At 37.9% G+C, this 10,277-nt stretch overlaps 1 protein-coding gene across 1 annotated transcript; it reads right to left on the reverse strand.

Moving 5' to 3' along the window:
- Window positions 1–1,427: 1,427 nt before the first annotated feature.
- On the reverse strand, window positions 1,428–3,950 carry LOC147639610 (regulatory protein NPR6-like). The gene is made up of 2 exons (XM_086822228.1): window positions 2,969–3,950; window positions 1,428–2,613 (listed from the first exon to the last, which is right to left on the reverse strand). Exons 1-2 carry the CDS (start codon window positions 3,473–3,475, stop codon window positions 1,546–1,548), a joined length of 1,575 nt encoding a protein of 524 aa, XP_086678354.1. The 5' UTR covers window positions 3,476–3,950; the 3' UTR covers window positions 1,428–1,545.
- Between the last annotated feature and the right edge of the window lie 6,327 nt (window positions 3,951–10,277).

The following is a 10,277-nucleotide window of genomic DNA, read 5'->3' on the forward strand; positions in this document are numbered from 1 at the left end:
GAGCACCATTAATTCTACAAAGCTTGAATGTTGAGCTAGGCATTATATTATGCCTGACACGTGACTCTTTTTTGAGATTACAAATCCCAACTAAGAAACCTACCCTCTCTTTTTTCCTCCAGAGTCAATGGTTTTGATCATTTCCGAGAACACAGAGAATCTCACGAAGTAGGTTTGCACTGATGCAAAATCCACTTCATCAGAATTATACTAGATATGCAAAAGCTTATAGTACCTGGGTTGAAAACTAAAGGCCTTATTAATTGTGCTAGTAGAACATATGAGTGACCTTGGGCTGATAAAGAGTTTCCGTTCATTTGTGTAGTGTTCTGTATACTACCATTAAATTTAACTAGCTCTAGAAGGTGTTAAGAACTAGGGTGTTAACCTGCAAGGCCCTGTATTAGTTGTGCAAGGACAAGTATTTCCATGTATTAGTTGTGCAAGGACAAGTGTTAACTAAGGCCCTGTATTAGTTGTGCAAGGACAAGTGTTTCCATTAGTTTGTGTAGCACTTGTTTCTATAGAGTATAGAGACTAAGACGATTTAAAAATTAAAAGTTAAAGGTATGCTTTCAAAATTAACAACTATAATAATAATAATGCATGATTGAAGGGTGCCCAATTGCAAGAATGTGTGCAACTTGCGAAACCCTAGAAAGCAAAAGATCATGTTGGGTTTCGAGAAGTCAAACAAACGGTCGAATAGAGATGCAGCTTCAAAACCAACCAAGGCATCAATTAGATCTCTCTGATAAAATATGCTCGAAATAAATAAGGAACTAAATAAATAATTGCATTGTTTTAATCGTTGCATTTTAAGAAACATAATTTATTGCAAAACGCACATGGCGCCCTCTTTTTCGAGCCTCTCGCAGTTCACCACGACTAATTATTGTTCACGTGATCTCGATTTCCCATTGGCCGATCCAGCCCCCCTCTCTTCTCGTGAAAACAATTAAAACCATCCTTGCAAACCCAATATATATATATATGTATTTCTCGTGAAACCAATTAAAACCATCCTTACAAACCCAATATAACATATTTGTGTATCGTGCCGATTCCATCACGGAATCAAATCAACCTAATTATCAATTCATAACACCAGCAATCAAACAAGATCTTACCATTCATTGTCTAATCATTGCTCAACTTAATCGGGATCTTCATCACCCCTTCCAGATCATCTCAAAGCTCACAATCTACAAAAATTCTGCTCATCTCTAGTTTAATTAGCACACAGTCATCGGGAAACTCTAATCTCGATACATTAATATGGGCACTAATTTCATCAGTACCTCTCCTAGACCAATAAAATACGAAGCCAAATTTGGTCGAGCCACTTCTTTGTGATCAGACAACCATAATTGCGCCGGGTAACAAGAAAGATTTTGGCAATTGAACTATATATGAGAAAGTGTATGATGGCGGGCGCGGTAAATTGTAAATTGTAATGTTTAATATATCAAAAAACCCGTACATGTGTATCTGTCAAAGAAATGCGTTTCATGGATCTGGCTTATGATCAAAGCTTGCCAGAAACTATGATGAGGAGCCCGTGATTGTAGTATTCTTACCCTGCTGATGATCGGAGCCTGTCACGGTCGGTAAATTATGGATTAGTTCTGGGTAGCCAGAGTAGAGATAACCATAGTTGATCTGCTGGTGATCAGCGGGGGCGTTGATTAAGGCGCTGGCGTCATGATTAATTCCACTAAACCTACTAGGAATAGTGGGATGATGATCAATGCTCGCAGATAATCGATCATCTTGGATCAACGTGTGCGGAATTAAGCCAGCTTCATTAATCTGATTGCTAATTATCTGCGCCGCCCCTTGTGTGACACAGGATGATTCTGCAGCTTCCTCTCTCCCAGCGACTGCAGCTGCAGATTGCAGCAGCTCAATGCAGAGATGGATTCGTTTCTGATCAGCTTTGCATAATGGTAAGGGTGGTACTGCATCATTAGCATGCTGATCATGATTAGCAGCTTTAATCAGGCACGTAACTATGTCCAAGGCCGTAAAACCCTCTTCAGTATGTGCATTGGGATCAGCATGGTGATCCAGGAGAACGGCGATCATCTCAGCGTTCCCCATCTCGGCCGCCAAATGAAGAGCTGTTCTGCCAATGCCGTTGCCATAGTTGACATCAACCACACCCAACTCTAGCAGTGCTTTCACCACCTCTCTATTGCAATTAGCCACAGAATAATGCAAAGCATGGGCTTTATCAAGGTTTAGGCCCTCCCCCATCACCATGAGTCTCACCAGCTCCACATCCATGCAGTCCAAAGCTTGCTGCAATCTCAGGATCCTTTGCTCTTCATTGCATGCATTGATGCTGGGGTTATTGCTGATCTGCGGGGGCAGATTATTATTACTAGTATTGCTCGTGTTTGCATACATCCTTTGAAACCTTCCCTCTGCAAGCTCACTCAGAACCTCTCTTGGAAGGTATCTTCTCAGAACTTCACAGCCCAGGCCAGAGTTCATCACCATATCTGAGCAAATGGGCCACAGATGGTGCAGCTTCTGCTTCTTGGCCACCACAAGAACTCTCATCAGGTTTTCCACTGACACACCCTCCAGCGCACTGGCCAGCTTTGTCTGTGGCAATAAAAAGCCTAACTACAGTCAGGACACTTAATTACACTAACATGATGACTGATGTACTAAATTAACCCTTGATCAGGTCCAATTGCTGCATCACCAGGAAAACTGTGTACGTTAACTAGGGCTTCATTGGATACACAGTGAAGCATGAAAAAGCATGTAAAATAGCAACCCGATTGATATATTGCTGATGCATGCGAAAGATCCTTGCCTAGCAACCCAAGTCATTGCACAAATATCTGTGGATTAGTGGGGAATGCATGCAAAACATCCTTGCTAACAACCCAATTATTTGCAGAAGTAGTATATAAACTGCTGGATACGTAGTTATTACAGACCAATTAATTACCTGAACCAAGTCGGATAGCTGATCAACTCCAAAGAACTTTGCAGCATGGATCAACTCTAAGGAGAGATCAACGGCATAATTGCAATTGGTGTGAGAGCAAGCTCTGTGCGGGCATCTGGAGCCAGCAGCAGCTGCACCTCCTTGGAGTGCCTCATTAACGATGAGCCGCCCGCTGTAGAGAAACTGGAGGAGCGTGATGAAAGCGTCGTAGCCGACCACATCAACAGGGATGAAGCTGGGGTTGGGCGGGCGCCCAGCTGGCGCGGCACCGGCGATCACGAAGCTGTTCAACTGGCCAGCGCCGGACATCATGATGGTGTCTGACGCCTGATCATGTGGCGTACACGAGAACATGAGGCGGAAGAAGGGGCTACGGGCGGCAAGGATACAGCGGTGGGCATGCACCTGCCGCCCTTCTATACAGAAGGTGACATCGCTGAACGTATTACCACTCGTAAAAAGGCTGAGGTAGTCAGAAGATAAGGTCTGCAAAGGGTCTAACTCCATGCTAGTGTTATCATCCACAGTAGTGCAATACTGTAATACAATAATGTAGCTTCCGGCCTGCAGCTATAAGTGTTATCTACCCTAATTTATCGCTGCCATGAGCTCTAAGATCCTGCAGTAGCAGCATTATTCAGTAGAAGAGGTAGTAGTGTGCAGATCCCTTCAACTACGTATACTAGGTGCTGCTGTTGCTGCTCTGAGCCTGGATGTTTAAATACCAGCTCACGCGCTGATGAGCTCACCTTCTGCTCCCTCATATAAGCCAATGGATGATGATGGATGTGTCGTGGGCTGGTTCGTTTTGTGCTTGGTAGAATATTAAAGCCGGATGAAGATCATCAGTGGGTGCATTGCCTTGTGACGCGTGCAACATGATTTGCATAAGCGAGCTCAAGCGTAGAGGCAGCTGCCCCCGCCTTTCTCCAATCAGGCACCAGCATTCATTTGAAGGCTCAATCAACGAGAGTCTCACAGCACATTGGGAGCGGAGCGAGTGTTTAATGAAGTGCTTAGAGAGAGAAGAGGGGGGGAGAGAGAGAGAGACAGAGAGTGTGCGCGCGCGCGCGCGAGAAAGAGAGAGAAGTCCGCCACATGCTCGAAGTGAGGGCATGAAGGTTACATGAGTGTAGAGAGAGAAGTCCGCCACTTGGCCTCACATTCTTGACCTTGAACCAGCGCTAGAAAAAAACCCTCTTTCAAAAATTATGTAAAGAAGAAGTGTCCTTGTAACAAGGGGGAAAAATTACACTCAATAAGTTTTTGTAGCATTGGTTTTAACCTACATATAAGTACACAACTACCATAACTTTTGAACCATTTGCCTTTAGAAAATTTTGCCCCTTTTCTTTAAGTCTAGACTAAAGGTGAGTCTTTATCACACCCACATGTGCACTTGTTCTCTCCTTGTCACCTTGTCACCACCGTACACGTTAAGCAATCTAAGAATTTAGAGACCCACAAGAGATTGGCAAGAATTAAATGATCAAATTGTGCTACTTCTTGAAGTTCCTCGGTCCATTACATGTCGCCAATAATCAAAATGCATCGTCATACCCATCCACCTTCCGTGCATTTGTGCATTTGAAAGGTCTCTTATAGAGCAACATGCATACACTATATGCAAAGCAAACCATATATTCAATCGTAGCAAGGTGTAGATGGATTTAGCTATATAAATATAACTGCATAAAATAGGACTTAAATGTATTCATACATTTTGAGCAAGGTGTAGATGGATTTAGCTATATAAATATAACTGTATAAAATAGGACTTAAATGTATTCATACATTTTGAGCATCCCATAAATTATGAGCTTAGAAAACTAGCGAGGATACATGAGCTCAAACTCATGGAGTTGAAGGAGCAGTATCCTCCATAGCTAATGGGTGTACAATTTATAAAGTCCCCCATAACTCTTTGAGCACATCAATGACTCTTGAAGTTTTCTTTTGGAAAAAGGTAGGAAAAAGATATCTATGGAGCTTACCTTATGTCTGGTGACTATGGGTACATGGACACTTTGAAGCACATGGTTTCTACTATATGAAGCTTGCATACATTGAAAAGGAGAAATAATTCCACCTTGTTTCTTTAGTTACTTTTTTCTCTCTTTAATCTGATGACATGCAGTTACTCAATTTTTCATCACTTGCAACTCTTTAACAAGGCTCTTTCTATTATTTCTTAGCTTTGAATGTAATAATTGAAGACTTTACGTTATTCCTTCATAATACGTGTAGCTAGCTAACATGGATCAAAATGATTTCCCAGGGTTAAGAATCGCTTGCCACAAAGGGAGATACTATAGCATTCTAATGGTGTTGCCTTGTCCCCAATACCAGGCATGCATGTTCCTCCATTCTATTGTGAGTAAGAAGAGGTTAAACCCATACCATTGGAGAAGAACTATCATCACAGATGGTTGTACACTTACACAAGGACCAGAGCATAAAAATGACTCTTTCCCTTGAAGTTTTCTTTTGAAAGATATAGAGAAAAGAATTTCATATCATTTCAATTACATACATTAGAGAGAAACAAAATTGACTTATTAGGCTTTAGTATAACTTTTTTGATATTTTGATGATTTACAATTATTCATTTTACCATCTCTTCTATCTCTTTTTATTTCAATGTCAAAGGAATTTTAACATATTTCACCATTGTGAAAGTAATACTTGAAAGACTAGAAATGTATAATATCAATTCACTCAATGTTCATCTCACGAATCACACTAAGAGAAAAAAAGATAAACCTTCGTGAGAGGAACATGATTCATTATTATCCCTTTTCTAGATTCTATATGGTTTGGGAGAATCCATGAAAAGAAATAAGCACCACTTTTCATATTATATTTGGGTTAGGATTGCATGTCTATAGTGATGAACCACTTATAGATAAGCATGGAAAGAATGTATTTAATTTACTCTTGATTTTTGGATGTTTTTAGATTCAAAGTTAGAAATGGAAAAAAATAGTGCTAATTTTTATGTGTGAATCTTTGGCTTGTTGCATGTTTGATCTCTTAACAGATTGACTCTCTCTCAGGATTTATATTTATTTCATATAGTGGGATTTATGATGATTAGATATTGTTGTGGAAATTAGAATTTTAGATATTATGGTGATTATGTAATTATAGACATTCACTTTCAATTTGTTAAACTATATGCAATATTTTCATTGAATATTGTGAATGATTATGGGATTTATAATATGACTTTTACATCTTTGGCACACATGATCCATCTCTTTCACTTTGTGAGCCTTTTCTAGGCCGAGATTCAAGATGTCCACTTCATCATCCTCATCAAGCTCATTGAGAAGGAAGATGAAAGTGGATATCCACCACATAATTTCACACTACTTTTTCCCTTTCCAAGTAGCTGAGTTTGCTGAGAGTTTGCTTCATTGATCTCCTTGAAGTGACTAGCCTTATGCACTACTTGAAATATATGAAGCCTTTTCTTAAAAAGGCTAGATCACTTGAGGTGTTGTACATAAGGAAATTTCATGGCACCCAATCCACCTAATAGGAAGCATCGGTGTGAGATCCACAAGGAGAGTGTAAAAAGGAATTGGATAGAATGAGAAGGTAGAGGATAGCTTCAAAATAACAAATATAGAGTAAGGAGGGTGGCTAGGCATATTTCATGCCAATGGAGAGCCTTTATATACGAAAGGGTTTCTATACTAAAAGATAGAGAGAGATTTTAATAACTATTTGCACACACTTTTTTAGGTTTCAAAAAATGAATAAAATTACATATGTAAAGAAAAAAATGTGTACAAGCAGAAAAAGCATTGTTTCAATAATCTCTAAAATTTTGTGCACAAGAGAAAAAGGTAAATTATGGTTGTAGGTCATCGGACAAGTGCACAATAACATTAATAGGAACTAACCAACTAAGATTCATAAACATTGATGGGCCATGAGACAAGTGCACAAAAAAACATGAATTGATAGACATTGATGGCTTTGCAAACTTTCACGAACGTCCTTGAGTATCATTCACCAACTTCTTCAATTGTAATGCTACATCCACACACTACTTTGTTAGAAATCGGCCACACTTGACTGTGTAATGAAGGTAGCAATATACCATATCATAGATGGTATCATATGAGTGTAAAAGAAGCTTTAGGACAAAAGTATTGAAGGGAACAAGGAAGTTCACATTTCCTCACCAATATAGGCATGGAAATTTTCAAAAGTGCACATTAAGCTCTTGAGAAATGCTCATCTATTAATTTTGAGAAAATAAATATATATACACTAGAAAACTAATGTTTCATATGTTGGGAAATAATGTTGGTGTAAAAGAAACATTTCTCCAATATTTATTAAAAAATGACAATTGATACTTACGATTTAAAGGGCACTCGCTCTTCACAATTTGTGGGTGTTAAAATTTCCAAAAACACTTAAAATTTATGTCCTTAAATTTGCGTTTTATTCTTGCATGAAAAATAAAACCCCTTGAGTAACCCCCTTTAAGATCTCAAATAAAAAACTCACATAAATCACCATATCAAATATGCAAAAACTTAGCATAAATAGAAATGTAATATAGTGGGTGTTCAGAAGCATTTGCCTTTGAGCTCCTTGAATAATGAAATAGGTCATAGGGCCTAGGTGAGAGATAATGATTAAAAAAATCTCCAAAAGAAGTAGTAGAGGGTTAAAACATTAAGCAAGGCTTGGGAGAGTAGATGCCCCATCCACAAGACCTTTTTAAGGTGCATCTACAAAGGTTAGTCCATGTAGATAGGGAATAATATTTGTTCTTTCTTGATGTGGAGAAACTATTCAAGCTAAGGGAAGATGAAGCCTCCCCATAATTTCAACTATTGCTAAGTTTTCCACTGACAACATAAGCTGTGGACATTTAAATAAGAAAATCATACCACTATAGGATCCTACTATTTGTAAGCTATGGACATTTAAATAAGAAAATCATACCACTATAGGATCCTACTAATGAAGCAATTGCTACCATCTAAAGGGAGATGGCAATGAGTGACTAGGCAAGGTTGGGAAAAGGGGTTGGTCTAACAAAAACCTAGTAAAAGCGATGCCATTGCCTATAGGCCCACCTACTTAGGTTTGATGAATCAAAATCTTCTATCAATGTGGATGAAGAAGCCTTTTTAGCATCTGACAAGAAGAAAAAGGTAAGATAATGAAGTTCTTTCTAAGTGTCTTCATTTAAAACTTAGATTAGGTGTTCAAAGAATTTTACATAATAATTTGTCCTGTATTATCACATGTTCTTGAGATGGATGCTTGGGCACTTTAAAAGGGGGGCTTGCAAGATGCTTTTGCAAGGATGCATCCCTTATAAAGGCTTGATTGTTCAAAGTCTTTTAGATTGGTTATTCATTCAATTTGGTTTGTCCTACTACGTGTTCTTGAGGTGGATGCTTGGGAACTTTAAAAGGGTGCCTTGTGAGATGGTTTTAGCAACTGAAGGATGTATCCCTTACATGTTATGTCAGGTGTATACGCATTCATGATATAGTTGTTGTATATGAGGTATACACCCTGGGAGCTAATTTTGTCTCCTTGCTTTGAGAGGACTTTTTGTCTAAGGTCTTATCCTTGTTGATCATAGGTAAGACTATGAAAATAGTGATTTCGATTGAATAATCTATAGCTTTTATGATGTTTGGTGAAGGCTAAACCTATTAGGGAGTACAATGATAAGAGCTTAGAAGAGAGAGATGATGATGTAGCAATGGTAGGATGCCATCATTCTAGGCACCTTGCCTTTGCTAAGAAGAGATGCAAGTTTTAAATCAAGAGGATGTACATTTCTATTTTGAAATACAATGGTTTTTCTTGTTTATTTTCATTGTCTTAAATTTACTGATGTCTCTTACTACATTCTTCTAAATTAACTGATGTCTCTTACTTGTTTGATGACCCAATTTATTCAATAAATTGTTGTGAAATTTATTCATCCTTTTTCATTGTTGTAATGCCCTTACAAATTTTCAAGTAGATTTTGAAAATTTGATTCCCCACTCTGAGGTAAAGTTTGACTTGGAAAGTGAAATATTTTTTATTTTTACCAAGAATCAATGTTATTTCAATATTTATTATCTTAGTGGCCATTTCTATTTCTACATATCTTCCCCTAATATAAGATATCAATGTTATTTTTACATCACTTGGCCCTATTGGCTATCTATTTGGAAACGCAACCTAGTATATGGTTTCCTTTTTGATGTTATCCCATGCATGTCCTATTATCTATGGAAATAGCTTAAGCCCTTGGTGATAAGCATGCGTGTCCTTTTGTGACCCCCCCCCCACAAAAAAAAAAACAAAACAAAAAAGGGGTGCATAAATTTAGCCGAAACCTTGTGGGGGCATAATATGAAAAGGATGTCTAGCACCTACATTTGACAACTCATTTTTTAACCCTATGCACTACGTTTTTGTACTTTAAGGTAACCTATTTGCGAAAAAAACCTCTTTATTCCTCTTTCCATAAATATACTTTACTATGAAAGTTAAGTAGTGATTACATTTTCAAATGCTGCACATGGCCCTCAACTACATAAAAATTAATCTAAATAGTGAATTAAAGTGGTATCTTTTGCATGAGAAAATCAATCATAGGAAAGATCATCATCCCAAATAAAAGTATTAATCTATCATGTTTTGGTCCTGTAATATAAATCTTTTTCTTGAGAAAAATAAATGTAAATGAAAGAATAACCCATGAAGGTCTTCATCCATCATGTTTTGGTACTAGTACAATTTAAATCATTTGAGAATAGTTTTTATTTACGATAAAAAAACACAAATGAATGTGATTATAAGAAAAGAGAATACTTCAATTTATCAAACAAACTCCTACATTAAGTAATGCTCATGAAGCCTAAATAGTAAGTAATTATTTTAAGATTTTAGAAGTAAGAACTAACTGTTGTAAAGAGCCAAAAATAAGAACTAAATGTTGTAAAGAGGCAAAAGAGCTATGGGGATGAAAGATCTCCATGGTGGTGTAAGCACAGCGAGAGAGAGAGAGAGAGAGAGAGAGAGAGAGAGAGAGAGAGCTGTCAGTGATGGAGAGAGAGAGAGAGAGAAGAGAAGAGAGTTGTAGAGATAGAGAAAGAACAAGCCTATTAGAGAGAGAGTATTTATACAACTCAATAAAGCTATATTAGATATATTGAAGCTTACACCAATTACAAGATTGATTAGATGTATTGAAGCTTACACCAAGCTTGAAATTAGATGTTTTGAGCATCCCATAAGTGTGGGTAGCCAGGCAAAGCCCACTTGTATA

The sequence above is a fragment of the Cibotium barometz genome, chromosome 3, assembly GCF_041138505.1.
Source record: "Cibotium barometz isolate CiBa-2024 chromosome 3, ASM4113850v1, whole genome shotgun sequence".
Lineage (NCBI taxonomy): Eukaryota > Viridiplantae > Streptophyta > Polypodiopsida > Cyatheales > Cibotiaceae > Cibotium > Cibotium barometz.

Bases quoted from the DNA above. Each gene is read 5' to 3' on its own strand.
- LOC147639610 (XM_086822228.1), bottom strand. From the start codon at position 3,475: ATGGAGTTAGACCCTTTGCAGACCTTATCTTCTGACTACCTCAGCCTT. The intron at 2,614-2,968 runs GTAATTAATTGG...TTATTGCCACAG, and splicing joins AGCTATCCGACTTGGTTCAG to ACAAAGCTGGCCAGTGCGCT.